At 32.1% G+C, this 15,722-nt stretch overlaps 1 protein-coding gene across 20 annotated transcripts in view; it reads right to left on the reverse strand.

Moving 5' to 3' along the window:
• LOC130897056 (zinc finger protein OZF-like) overlaps positions 1-15,722 on the reverse strand; it is a 287,205-nt gene that overhangs the window by 121,770 nt on the left and 149,713 nt on the right. Inside the window, exons 5-6 of one of the 20 annotated variants that reach the window (XM_057805595.1) lie at positions 3,397-3,881; positions 1,718-2,642 (exon numbers count right to left, since the gene is read on the reverse strand). The exons of 18 other annotated variants lie outside the window; for them this stretch is intronic. In XM_057805595.1, the coding sequence (XP_057661578.1) occupies positions 2,170-2,642; positions 3,397-3,881 (958 nt within the window). In that variant the 3' untranslated portion in view covers positions 1,718-2,169. Of the gene's footprint in view, positions 1-1,717; positions 2,643-3,396; positions 3,882-9,873; positions 10,392-11,319; positions 11,949-15,722 lie in introns of those variants that run through there. One more of the 20 variants, XM_057805584.1, reaches the window with a different exon arrangement.

Here is a 15,722-nt window from a genome sequence, read left to right on the forward strand (position 1 = left end):
CACTTGAAAACTTTTCACCGTTTATTTATCGTCATTAGTACATTGCAATTAAAATAATTAACAGCCTATATCATATGTCAAATGCTCAGGGCTAGCTTAAGGCGTGTGCGGTGGTGACACACGTGTTGTTTACTGGCTGGAGTCGAAAGAAACAAAAATAATAAAAACCTCATACTCTGGCATAGTGGAAATTAGAGTATGAACATAGAAATTGAATTTGTATACCTTTTGTTTAATAAATAAAATGTCGATCAATATACTGCGATGTTTTTCTTATTTAACTAACACAATTTATACACTCAATTATTGTCACTTTATTCATACACTTACACTAAATCCACTAAACTATTCATTATTCACTAAACTATACCCTAACGGTTAAAACACTAATTTATTTACTCACATTTTTTACTTGTGTATTCCGATGTGTTCGTGATCACCACTACGATTGTTGAAGACTCGCAAACAAATAAAAACGTCTTATTTAACATTGATTCTATAAAAACGGTCACCACAGTTATAAAAACAATATAAAGAGATATGTAAAAAAGACATTGTAAATGCTCCGCATCCTCCAAACTTTAGATTCTATAAACATAATAAAACACAACCGGCTTCACGGTCTACGTCAGTGGAAGAGTATGTATTAGTCACATAATTCACAGGACGTTTGCTCTGCGTCTCTCACAACCCCGTCCATTCGTGTTTTCGAAATAATTATTTGTCAGGTTGGTATAGAATATCTATTCTAAGTTGAAGATCTATGAAAAGTTCCACCCGCGAACCTAATATTCTATTGTTACTTTATTTATTGAATATATTGCGTCATACTAAGTGAACAATTTTAAGTGTATGTTCTAACAGAAGTTGTTGATGACAACGAACATTTAAATTAAATTTCCATCTCGTTATCCTATAAAAATTTTTATTTCTATGACTTTTTGAGGGGTTGAGAGGTAAGTCGATTTACGAAGATATGCTCAATACCCTTGGTGATCAATGTCCTTCATATGCGACCGTAAAAAATTGGACTGCAAGCTTCAAAATAGTTAAATTTTCCATTGAAGATGATGACCGATCCGGAAGGCCAGTTTCTATGGCAGTCCCCGAAAATATCGTTGCAATTCATGAGATGATTTTATCAGACCGTCGAATTGGGCTAAAACGGATATCTGAAGCATTGAATATTTCATACGAACTTCTTCATCATAGGGACATGAGAAAAATTGCTGCAAAATGGATCCCCAAATGTTTGGATGTTGACCAAAAGCATCGCGTTCGATCTGTGCTCGATTTGAGAACGATTTAAACTTCTTAAACCGAATTGTTACTCTGGATGAGAATTGGGCACATTTCTACGATCCAGAAACAAAGCAACAATCGATGGAATGGCGACACGAAAGTTTCGTGTACACAAAAATCTACTGGAAAAGTTGTGGTTTCAGTTTTTTGGGATTGCCATGGAGTAATCATGATAGATTTTCTGGGTAAGTGTAGAACAATAACTGGAGATTACTATTCGACATTACTGACCACTCTTCAGGAAAAAATTGAAGAGAATAGACGCGGAAAGGTATCCAAAGGTGTTTTGTTTTTGCAGGACAACGCCCCTGCACACATGCCATGCAAAAAATACGTTATTTTGTAACCAATAGATTTGATTCGAAGTCCAGGGACTGTCCGATTGATTTTTTTTTCGATTCCTGAAACTTATTCCTTTTCCATTATTCGTTTATTTTCCTATTTTCTTTATAAGCTTGCAATGGCTCTCTATGATAAAATGAACAGTAGCGTTTCACGGAGGTGACTAAAATATAAATGCGGTACGTGTTTCTAAGACAGCTTAACTGTTAAAGCTTCTAGGTATCAGTAGAAAAAAACTCGTACATCGTTGGGTAGACCAAACAGGTAATTATAGAGGCGAAAGTGGCGATTATCAGAACTCTACTTTTAATAAACAAAATATAAACCAAATATTATTATTTTATAAAATAGGTTCTTCGATTACACTCAACAATTATTGTAGCCGTGGGTCTTCATCATCCAAACCAGAATAAATATAACCGTCGGGGAGAGAAGTAATTGATGGATGAGTTGATCGTCGAGATCAACAATTTTCCTACAAGTCAATTTTTCCAGAGCAGCGATAATATTCAAAATCTCATTATTCTAAGTCTTGTTGCAATGTGTCTGCGCCGCGGAATAACATAATTTGGCATGATATTCCAGCTCAATTTTCGATTTAAAAACAAATCTACATAAATTACAAGCATTTCCAGGTCTATCAACATTATGAGTCTTTTCGTGTGTCTTTAATGGCGTTCTTTGCGCAAATCCTTTACCGCATAATTTGCAAACATACGGTTTTTCGCCGGTATGTGTGCGAATGTGTTCTATCAGCTGATCTTTTTTAGAAAAATTTTTCGGACAAATATGACACGCAAAAGGTTTGTAACCAGTATGAATCCTTAGATGAAATTTCAATCTTTTTTTGTTGGCTAGTTTTTTGCCGCATATTTCACAAATTACTGTTAGATCTATTTCGTTGGCTTTATGAATTTTTATAATGTGCGTTCTGAGACCTTCTGCTGATTTGTAATGTTTCTTGCATTCTATACAATCAAACTTGACCAGAGGTTTTCCTAAAAGAGTAATTAGATCTTTAGGAATATTGGAGCAGCAGTGTAATAGTTAAATAATTCTTTTAGACTATCAATATTTTATAATAGGAAGAAAAATTTGATGATGGTCGATATGGGTTTGATCCCCTCAATCGCAAGAGTTTTTATTATAATTATAATAAGACAGAATAGAGCAGCATAAGGACTGATTGAGCGAGGAACAAGCAGGATTCCGAAAAAGTAAGTCATGTCAAGCAATGTATTTATATTAATACAAATCACTGAAAAGAAGCCAAATATATACATCGAAACGCAATCAACATTTATAGATATATGTAGATGAAGCATATGATAACAGGTTTCACAGAGATGGTACGGGAAATGTGAGGAAATGTCTCTACTGACGATAAAGTTATTTTTGCATAACAGAAAGAGGACATTGAGTATATGACAAGAAATCTGGCTGATCTGATTATATAAGACGAAATAAGAGGATAAATATGATAACGAGGAAAAGTTTAACGCATTAACAATGAAAAACATAGCACTGCAATGCCAAAACGAATATTGGAATGAAAGTCTTCGGGGATACGTAGAGGACATGCTGTGGACTGTGGATGGCAAGAATGAAGAATTCTCAAGAAGAATGTACGAGTCACGTCTGGAATCTGTCTAAACCTTGTGGTTTAACAAAGTTACAGAAAAGCGATAAAGTAGATTTTTTACTGAACTATATAATATTGGAGTTTTTACTTATAAACCTTGATGAAAATACCTGTTAAAACCTCGTAGTGATAACTCCTTCGATGCGACGCCAAACGTGAAGAAAACATAAAATATTTCCCACAAATTTCACATTGAAAAGGCATTTCTCCGGTATGGAAATTTTTATGCTCTTCTGCTTGCTTTTGGCCCATGAATCCCTTCCCGCAAGTTTCACATTTGAATTTATTCGTACCCTCATGGGTTCGAACATGAATACCAATTTTATATTTATAGGAATTTTTGTAGTTACACAGATGGCACGTATATTTATTGTCTTTACTATGGACTAGAGAATGAAAAGCAAAATCAACGTTATTATTGAACGTAGCTGTACAATCATCACATTGTAGCGGATCTTCTAGAAGTAGAGGTGGAGGATGTGGTGATGTTTTTCTAGATTTTTGATTCAAAGCATTGGTTTGAATTGTTTCCTTGCGTTTTCGTCCTGATGAATTATAAGTTAAATTCAATTTTTTATAATTTATCTTTTGTTTCCTAAAATCGAAATGGTAAATTAGATATGTATCAAAATATCTATCAAGTACTTACTTGATCACCTCAGAAAGACAAAAATATTGCAGTTGATTGAAAAATTGTAATAATTAACATGAATTACCGTGAATATTGTGTTTTCATAGTTCGGGAAAGTGGCGTTGAAAAATGAAATTTTTCGAGAGACGAAATATTTTGTGCCTAATTAAAAATATACGTTTCCTTAAATTTTTACTTCTTTATTTGGTTTTCTGACAATGTATTTTGATTTGTGGACTCTTTTGATAAAAAATCAGTTCAAAATACTGTTTCGACCTATTTTGACTGAAATAGGTAGAAAGATATAATATTGAACTGATTTTTTATCACGAAAAAAATTGAAAATGTATTAATCTCGTGCGCAAGTACAAAAGACAAATAAAAACAAATTTATAATTAGGTTTGACTTTATTGTTTTTCAAAATATTGAGGTACCTCCAAAACATGTGATTTCAACGAATTAACCGCTACCTCAGGTGTAGAAAAACGTGGACCTCGCAATTTATTTTTGATCTACGGGAATAGGAAGAAATAATTGCGTGCCAAACAAGGACTATACGGAGCTTGACACATCAATTTGATGCTTTGACTGTTCTAAAACGTTGTTGTTTGAATTAATGTGTTAGAGCTGATATTGTCGCGGCGGAAAATGATTTTTCTTCGGCGATTAGTTTCCCTGATTTGTTCGGACACTTCTGGCAAACAAATGCTGGTGTACCATTCAGAATGAACTTTTCTACTTTGCTCTAATGGAACAGTGGCGACAGATATTCCAACTATGTCATAGGGCATGGAATTACCCACTATTTTTAGGTTTGCAATTTTTTCATACGAGTAAAAATGAAAGATATTTTCATATAAAAGATTTAAATTTTAAATACTTGATGTATATTTTTGAATGAGGATAAGATATTTCACTTACGACAAAATTTATATGGTTATATGGTTTATATCTTTAGTACGTAAGTATTTCATAGAAAAATACTGCTAAATACCCTAAATAACAAATGGCGAAATACAATTTTCAAAAGCATGAAAAAATAGTTTAGCAGTTTGCCATGACCTTCTATTAGCTCTATAAAAATCTTGCAGAATTCAAACTGACGGTCATTGTCATTTTTTACTTTTTGTGTTTTGTCAAAAAACTCTTATTTTAACAAAATAACAATTAGTTAACGTACTACATACACAGTGTTGTTACTCAGGTTATTCAAATAATCACCAGTTTACTTTCATGTTTTAATTCTAAAATCCAAAATTATTAAAACAATTACTAGATGATTGTAGAGGGTTTATGTATGTGTCTCCCTTGAACTAGAAATTGACGTATATTCTACGATTGATTAATTGAGAGATTATTTATTGGTGAATATAGTTTTAAACATTTCTATACTAAAACTTTTTATTAATTTACAAACGAAATAATAACAATAATTGTGCTTTATATCAGAAAAAGAAATCAGTCTCAAATATACATACAATTCTTTGAAAAAAAAAATACTTATTCTACATAAAAATGAAAATTTAATAATTATTCACAAGCATTTGTAGTATATCAAACTAAAACATTATTACAAATACGAATTACACAATGTTGCTGAATGTGGAACGTCAACTTTACTTTCCAAGTTTCAACATTTCTAAATTGAAAACCCAATGATGCGATTCGTATCTTGTGTCTTTCAAAATAGTACGTGCAGTTGACTCTGGTTTGTCAATTATTCTGTATATGCTACACCAAGAAGATTGACGAAAAGTTGACAAGGATTGTGAGAAAGATTTTTTACCAATAGTAGAAAGAGTGACGCACCAGGTAAGACTGATTAAAACTATTAAAAGTAAGAGAGGAAATGCGAAAAATCTGAAAACAGAACTTTGGCCAAGCTAAAGAAAGAAAAAGATGAAGACGTGCCTTGTACTGAATCGTATGATATAGAAGCAGCTTCAACCAGTTATTCAATTCAAATAAATTGAACATTTCCAAGCGGGTAACATACCTGTATATATATATATATATATATATTGCAATAACACTAGCCAAATTGAAAACCCATTCGTTTTTTGTGCTCCCCAAAGTGGCAGGTACACTTTGTGGATCGTGAATGCTACATCAAGAATACGCAAAGTTAGCACTAAAACGCTAAAAACTCACATAAAACTTATCACATTCTCGTTGTTTTTACTCATTAAATACAATTCTCTGGGTGGTTTGTTCCAAACTGTTAGCCCGAACCGTTTGACTGATATTTTCTGTGCAATCTCCGGCTATGCACGGTTCTTGTAACGTTACTTGCTATCAAATATCGAAAAGATCGTCCCGAACACAAAACAGAATCGTTCGTATAACGGTTGGAACACGTAAATTATATTGCGCAGAATCTTCACCGTACCAAGGACGGTTTTTTGATGGATTGAAACGAATCTAAAGATTGTCAAAAAGATACTTTGGAAGCAATTTGTCAAATCTTTTTGAAATGAAACATTTCCAAGTACGTAACGTTTCTAACAATTGCAAAACACTTTCTAAATTCAAAAACCCATGCGATACCCCACTTCACTGTCCGTATTTTTATATTGAGGCATACAGAAATGTGAACGGTATATGCTTGTCAATAATTATTTATAAATATCAACAATTAAAAACATGTAGATATATAATAATACTAATATAATCTATAAATGTTGATTTTGCAATTTGTTACGATATTACGGTGCTCCGTAGACCAAATGCACATAGATTAATTATCTATATAACTTTTGAGATATTATGAATGTCGTAGAATTGAAATTAAATGTGTAAATAAAATCTTCTCATGATTCGTTGCAACTACAAAATGTCCAATAATGTAATAAAAATTATATGCTAATTACCAAAGGAAATAATACATTTCAAAAATTTGAAGGGATCAAGCATATTATGGGTGATCTAGACGAAGATCTCAAGTCAATACAAAATTCGAATTGCAACAAGTTTATAATCTCCATTTGAACTCATCAAATTACGCGGTGACAATAAAAAACTATTCGTCGAATTGAGGCTCTTCGACAGCAGATTGAACACCAAACCAACAACACTTTCCAAGCGCAGACGGAGAGAAAATCATTCCGTTATAGAGGTACCTGTAGATTAGAAGAGGTGGAAAAACTCAAGAGGTGTAGCTATTGAGTAACGAGACAAGCGCAGCTATAGAAAAAGTACGCTTGCGCAAAAGATTAACGACTGTCAGCTGTTTAGCTTGAAGTCGGGATGGCGATTGTTTCCAAAAAAGATCGATTTTTAAATCGATTCGTTCGTTAGCTGATGAATCGTTTCATTAAAAAATGGATGTCTAAAAGATCGATTTTTACGAAATCGATTTTTTTTGTATTTACAACGTAAATATAAATCTATTTATTTTCTAAATGCATTTGTTACATTAAAAAGTTGCTTCATATCTAACAACTTCCGCTTATTATTTGCCATATTGTCGGCCATTGAAGAAAGGCGCTAACAAGAAACAGATAAACCCAAAATGGTTATGAGATTTTTTTTGGTCTAGCTAGTAAAGTATAGGATCATACTTCAAGCGCACGACAGCCTGTGAAAAATAATGTTTAATTTTTTTTACCGAAACAGAAAAAATCGAATGTCAATTTTCAAGAGTGAAACGATTCAGTACAACATATCGATTTAAAAAATCGATTTATTTGGTCCAAGGAATATATTCTTCGATCAATCGATTTCAGATCGCCATCCCTAGCTTGAAGCATACTCTTTCGAATGCGATGTTTACCGTATCCCCGTGTTTCTAGTATTTTAAGCGTTTTCAAGATAACCAAGAAGATGAAAACGAATAAATGAAGACGAATTTATTTCATTTGGCTGATCCACTCCGTATGTAAATCATCTCTTCCACTTTCTGAGAACTACGAAACTATCGTGGATAAATTTCCTCCCTTTTTACACACTTTCAAAGGTTTTTCTTCTGTCTTCTGTCCAAAAAAATTGTTTTTAAGTAAATATATTTGAAAGTTGATGAAATTTTCTTTCAAATACACTATAGATATACTCTGAGAAAAAACATTAATGCATTCGTTTTGATACCTTTCAACTTGAAGCAAACGTTCCGTTTCCAATTCCAATAGTTTTGAACTATCAATTTTTATTTTATAGATAATGTACTGTATCGGGGCGTTTTTTCAAATTCAATTATATGTGCTAGAATCTTTTAATTTCCTTTGTACGTCAATTTATGTACCCACATTTTTATATACATAGAGTGTAAAACATAATTCTTATAATAATAATAATAATATAAAATAATAAAAAATATGCTAATACAACAATGCTAGTTTGACAATGATATTTGTACATAAAATGTGGCTGTGAATTAGAAAGCAATGAAAATTTAATTTAAAGCAAGTAAATTTTTTCAAAAAATCCATTTAAATAGTTTTAATTGGGAAAAGGAAAATTCTTATTGATCTAGACTATCTTATTTCCAACATTAGAAATGACTATGGCAGTATTTTTGGAAATCGTTTCTTGTAGCCTTACAAATTCTCACAAAAAGTTGAGACAGAATCATTTGAAATGGATTTTCATTTGAGAAAAATAGAGTATTAGTTTGGTGTTACTTTTGGGGAATTTTCCAATTTATTTTTTTTGGATAAACAGTCTAAATTTAGAATTGCTGCTTTTTAGCTATATAATAAGGATATTGAACAGCTGTGCCAAACTTACTTTTAATGACACTAAGAATAAAATGAATCAAGAGTCTTCTCGGAGGGGCTTCAGTCCAGACAGATAAAATGAAAAACATTTTTTAATGCCCCAGGTTTTTCTGTATCGATCGCAATATCAAGTAGAAAAATCCATAAAGCTAATTTAGGACACAAGCGACTTTTAAGGAGAATGCAATTGCGCAAAGCTAACAATGATTAAGTTTAAGTAGGGCATTAGATCCCCAACAATTGGGTAATGAATAAAGGGATGTGATTTCCACAGATGAGTCTCGTTATGGATTGATTTCAGAAAGTAAACTAATATGAATAAATACATTGATGCCATTGTATTAACAAGACATTCATTCGTTTAAAGGAGGTCTAGGAAGGAATTTGTTATCATAGATTGATTGTATATGACAAACAGGTGCATTAGCATGAAATGGTAGCCAATAATTTCATATGGCTAGAGCATCAGTTAATTTTTATCGAAAATAATGTGTGAAACGACGTCGAACTGCGGTGGTTGTAGAAGAAATACAAAATTAAAGTTTTGATTATTCTAGAGTTTCCATCGAGGTCGCATTATTTGAATTTCATAGAGTATGCTTAGAAATAGTTACAATTGCCCATATGCAATCAGAAACCATAGAGGAGCTTTAAAATCTCAGATCACAACTTTTGGTATAGATCGCCTGTAGTTTGAAACATATTTTTAGTATTATTTAATGAGGAAAAAGGATTTCATGATTCATTTTTATAATTCGGTAGTTAACAAATACCATCCAATTTTTCGTTTTAGCTTTTAGAAGCGAATTTAATCAATAGGTATCCTCGATTTTTGAATAACTGTAGCGTGGTTTAATGGATGGAAGGAGAAGAGAAAAAATATGTCATTATCATTTCCAACGGTATGCTAGAACTCACCAACCATTTTGTTGATTGCTATTTTGGTATGACAGAGACTGAAGTTTAGTCCAAAAAAGCGTGCCAGTTGTAGACCCAGAAATATCTTACCTCCGCTTCATATTTAAATTAAAGAAAAATATTGATAAGTCTATGAATGAAAAAGAGTGAAAAAATTTAATTACTAAAACAAGTCATTAGCCAATCGTTAGCCAAGTTAAAAGTGGATATACATGAACTGAATGTCATCAATGCTTTCTATTTAACAGTACTCGAACCCTTTTCAAATAAAAAATGAACATCGAAAATGAAAGTACCTACAAAATAATACAATAAAGGAAAAATTGAAAAAAAAAACGTTTTAGGTTTGCGGTTCCACTTTATAATTTAAACCATACGCTGCGGCAAAAGGTAATTGTGCAGCAAAACAGACTTTAACGTGATTTTCCAGTTCGACCTTGGATCTAACTACCAGTCCGCAAAGGGTGCAAGAACTCCCAGGTCGATCCGCGTTATGGGTTCGTTCGTGGGTTTTTAAAGGAGTTCGTTGTGCAAATCCCTTACCGCATAGTTTACAAACATACGGTTTTTCGCCGGTATGTGTGCGAATGTGTTCTATCAGTTGATCTTTTTTCGAAAAACTTTTCGGACACACGTGACAAGCGTGAGGTTTATAACCAGTATGTGTGCGTAAATGAAATTTAAGTTTCTCTTTACTCGAAAGTCGTTTACCGCATATTTCGCAAATTACAGATAAATCTATTTCATTTGATTTGTGCTTCTTTATGTTGTGTCGTCGAAGACCGCTCGCCGACTCGTAGTGCTTGTTACACTCGACGCAATCGAATTTTACCAAAGGTTTTCCTACAACAAAATTATTGGAAACTCGCCGAACAGTCTTTTATTGTGTTAAGATTAGTATCTACAGTTTTTGCATCATAAATAGTTCGAAGAAACGTTGTTTAAACAATCCAGATCATGTTTGCTATAAATATATGTGAAGAATTTGTCTTTCTTGAAAGATTGTAGAAAAGTTATATCAGAGTTGATGATAAATAACCCTGTTTGAGATTCTCTTGTATGAAAATTAGAAATATCACGTTCCAAATTGTGATTATGAATGACGTGTTTAAGATTATGGAAAAATGGGAAATTTGGAATTTGGAATACTGACTATTTAACGAGTTTTACTGAATAACTTTGAAAACTGTTACGTCAAACAGAAACGCCCGTGCTCGCGTTCAAGTTCAAGTCGAGTTGGCGCTGGGAGATGGCCAAACTTGTTCGATGCTCGCTTTCCAGTGTTTAGCCAATAAAAACAGATATCCAGGTCATATGACCAAGCATATATAACCAAATTTAACCAAAACTGATCGAAATATCATTAACAAATCTAAAAAATGTCGAAATTTGAAACAATTGAAATTTCGAAATGCGACAAATATGTTTTAGTTATGGAAAATGAAATTTCTGGTTTTAGAAATTTTATGAGGTAGCTAGAGCTAAAGGTCTGGTCAGTTTTCGGAAATAAAAAATAACCTGTAGAAGATCTTCTGCTGCAATTAAAAGAAATATTTCCTCGGTAGTAAATACTTCCATGATTCAGACAACATATTACAACATATTACCAACCTATGATCAGTGCCTACAAAATATTAGAAGCTACGTAGAAAATTATTTTGTATATTTTTGTACAATATCTATTTTTTTTTTGTTAATTGACTTTTGGATATACCTCGTATATTGTTATATTTGATGCAACTGATAATATTAAGATTAAAAATAAAGTTACCTGTCAAGATTTCGTAATGCGAGGTTCTTCTGTGAGAAGCCAAATGCCAAGAAAACATAAAATGCTTTCCACATATTTCACATTGAAACGGTTTTTCTCCGGTATGGAAATTTTTATGTTCCAAAGCGTGGGTACTTATTGTAAAAGCTTTATCGCATATTTCGCATTTATATTTCGTAGTACCTTCATGGGCTCTAACATGCATTTCCATATGATATTTTGAACTATTGCGATAGTTACATAAATGACACGTATATTTTCCGTCATCACTGTGACTTAATGAATGAAAAGCGAAATCTACATTATTATTGTAAGATGCATTACAAATTTCACATTGTATAGGTTCCGGCAATTCCATAGGAGGAGGATGATGTAGAACTATTTTTTTAGGATTCTGATTTTTACGTCTAGATTTTTCTAGTTGATCGGTTTTTGGGAGGTTTTTACTACCTTTTTTCCGTCCCCTTTTAGATTTAACAATTATTTCTTTCTTCTCGTCTTCCGGGTAACTCACATCTTCCTTCTCTTGCTTTATTTCTATTTCTTCTTTTTTAATTACATCGAGAAATTCACTATTTTTCGATTCTTTTTTAGTTTTTTGTTTTCGTCTATTAGACATTTTAGATTTGCTAAAATAAGAAGAATATTAGTAATTTTACTGTGAAAAATAACTATTGAAACCTCACCTACACATTATCTTCAACAACTGCCACAATTTTTACAGAATATAGTAGTATAATCATTTACTTATCTTTTTATAATAATGCTTAAAACTATTTCGAAATTTAATATTTCGAAAATATAAATTGCCGTTTTTTAGAGGAGCAAACAACTACTTTCCTGGCTAATAATTTGACAAATATTGAATTACATCTCCTCTGAAGAACGTGATTTTCATCGACCTTTTCGTCGATATCAACAGCCCCGACAATAAAACTATTATTCAGCTTTATAGTTTTATCTTTAGAATTAATCTAATGAACTAAACGTATATTATAGTTGAATCTATGAGTACTGTACTCAAAGTTTTTATCGACAAATTTTTTAAGACAGTGCTTCAGCTTTTATATACCTAAGCCGAAGAAGTGACCCTCCAATTCGTTGAAGAAACGTATGACCTTTGCTCAGACTTCATCGTTGTTCTTGAAGCGTTTATCACCAAAGGATTCCTTAAGCTTAAGAGATGTAATCTATCGTTTTGTTAGGTAAGGTGTATGGGTATAGTACCTAGTTGGATGCGTTTATTTCTTTGTTCTAGGTTCAAATATTTCGATTTCTTTAAGGAATTGAAATTCAATTTGAAGATGGTAGTGTCAATAGCAGTTTTCAGAAGCTATGATCGTTTCAACTCGACCATGATCTAAATTCTCGGAAAGTAACCCGGATCGGGTTTATGTTTTTTTGAACTTTGAAGTATAGATCTCTTATTTATGAAGAACTTTTTTCAGTTGTATAAGTTATGAGGCGTTTATGAAGTCAAATGAATTTTTGAGAACATGATTTGCGTAAAGCCTTAAGTTCGGCAGAGGATTTTAATTTAAAATTGTTGTTTCAGAAGATAACAAATCTTACTTAAGAAGTAAGTAAGAGAGGTATGATTTGTCAAAAGAGATGGGTGATGGGTACCAAATGGGTCCAATATACTGTACTTTATTTGGAGCGATGCTACGGAGACTGAGATTAAGTTAGCAGAAGATGTTTGAGCTATCTTAAGATCATGTTTCTGCTGTATTTTTTGCCAAAACAAGGATAGGAATAATATATTGTTGTTTTTTGGCATAAAGAGTTTTTTCAATTAGATTTGTCTTAATGAGTTGAGACAGGAAGACTTTGAAATACTTTGTAGTCTTTCTATTGGGAAAGTTCGGAATTATCAAGTCTTGCAGATTGTCTTCACCAGCCAAATATCTTTCTGTACTAGTAGTATAAATATACAAATACTTTAATCTAAATACTTAGCTTATTTGATTGAAATACATTTTTAGATTATTCTCTAGCAATCTCGCATGATATAATGACAACTTCGGAGCCTTAGCATCTTTCTTTGAATTCACTTCAACAAATGAGGTCGTTTTCAGCACTTTGATAATGATAATTATGTAACTTTACCACTGGATTGGAACTACCAGTTAATGCGATTCACCTTATAATATAAAATGTACTAAACTAGATTGTTTCTATAGGAATTTTCACAACAAATATCCCAATCATTTTGAAATGATTTTTCACAATCCATGTTTTTATTGAAGATAAACACTCTTTTGGGTTTGAATGTTGTTGAAACATTTGGGTTTTGGGCGCTATATCTTGTTTTCTTTTGATATTAAAGATTGTGTGTAATTTCACAAAATTTATTAATTAAATGGAACCCAAGAGGGATTTTATGTCTATAAATAAACTTTTATTTATTTGGAATGATAATTTTTAATGAAAACGACAAAGTATATAATCGTTTATATTACTTACACTACATAACAAAAAAACATGAAACAATAAATAGATACAGTATTAAAAAGTTTTAAAATTTTTATTCAGTATACAATTGCATTAAAATAAATATGGATATTAATCAATTCAATACAAATATGTATCGTAATATTAAAGTGGTTAGGTAGAATTAGTGGAGCTCAAAATATCTTTTTTTATAAATTATGATTCAAATATAAAATAAAGTTTCTTCAATTTCTTAGACCTTCTGACATATCAATGCATCTAAAAGTTCTTGATTTTAGGTCTCTTCTGTTCTAAAATTAGTTTTCTTCATAACTTCTGAAAGACAGATAAAAATTTTGACGTTTCGACTTTTCTTGAAGTCTTTATCAAAAAAAAAAAAACAATTTTAAAACAGAAGAGACCTAAAATCAAGAACTTTTAGATGCATTGATATAAAATAAAGTATACAAAGAAACATAAACATAAACACTATTAACAGATATCGAGACAATTGAAAAAAATTTGTTAGGAACTTCTTATAACCAGAATTTGAGCTCAAACATCGGATAAAAACGATACTGAACAAGAAGATGACGATATGGTGATATTCGATGAGCTTCGAGACCATTAGAAAAATTAAACTTTCGATATGATTGATCATATGGGAGATGAGGGGAATAAACTCTTCAAGAAAGGACTAAGAATTGTTGGGAGATAGAGAAATTTATCCTAGAAGTGCTAATTCGTTAAAAGGATAACAAACTCCACGAGGTTAAGTTCCTGAAAAAAATTGAGGGTCAGTTAGAAGAATCACAATGTAGATTTCAGATTAAACTGCGTGCGATTGATCAGAAGAAAGTCCTAAACTTTTTCAAAACAAAATGAAACCAATCAGGCAAAACATCATGAAGTTGATGGTGATCCATACATCGCTGATGTTATAGCTCCCCTTGTTGAATGCGCTTTGATTTTACAACGCTTTTTAAACGCTTATCCGGAAGAATTGTCGAATGTGGAAAATGGTCAATCTTGGAAAATGATCTCCCACCAAGACGATGCGTTTTTAGCTGCGATAACAAATTCGAATTGTTCCGTCTTGAATAAATTTTGATTCTCAGCTCTTTTTGTAAACAAATGTCAAGTGAAAGTGATTGATTCTGATTAAAAAAAAGCATGGGCATGTTGTAGCATTAAACAAAAAAGTGTTTTTTCAAAAAGTTGAAAAAACAAATAATGAAGTTGATGTTAATATTTAAGAAAAGTTTTCTAATGTTCGGAGCCGTTTGCCCAGAAAAAATGTTTGTCAATTTGACGTCTAAGAAGTTTTATAAAACACTTAAAATACTACACGATCATTGAATAGAACGTTTCTTCACATTTTTTTTGTAAATAAGTGATTAGAAAGCTCTAATTTTCAATCATATATCATTTTTATCACTCTGCCTTAACACAAGTCACCGATTATGTAAACTGAAATATAACCACTGAAGTCCAACAAATTAAAGACGAAATTAGTCAGTTACATCGATACCTAAAAACATTCGGATCCAAGCATTATGAACTACGAGAGATAGGTATCTGGTTTTTTACATTGTATCCGGATTTTAAGTGAAAATGTTTTTATTTCGTCACTGGGAAAATTACAAAATAAATACTTACGTTCAAGATTATAACGTGGTTTTAATATCCAATAAAAATGGAATTAAAAGTCGTCAGTAAAGTGGGTTATGATTAAAACACAATACGAGTAGCTGCAGATCCTCCGAGGCGCAGGCATCGCTTAGGGATCTGAAGGAGACTGATCTTATGGTTGGCTTAAGGAATGACGCCATCGAGGCTTCGAGTCATAACGTAGAAATGGTTGAATTGGATCGTCAGAAATGATTCTCGAAATAATTGAACGTAGACATAGACGAGGCAACACTAACATCAACAGAAGCGCTGCGCGACTTGGGAATGATGATAGATGA

This window comes from Diorhabda carinulata, chromosome 8 (assembly GCF_026250575.1).
Source record: "Diorhabda carinulata isolate Delta chromosome 8, icDioCari1.1, whole genome shotgun sequence".
Taxonomy (NCBI): Eukaryota; Metazoa; Arthropoda; class Insecta; order Coleoptera; family Chrysomelidae; genus Diorhabda; species Diorhabda carinulata.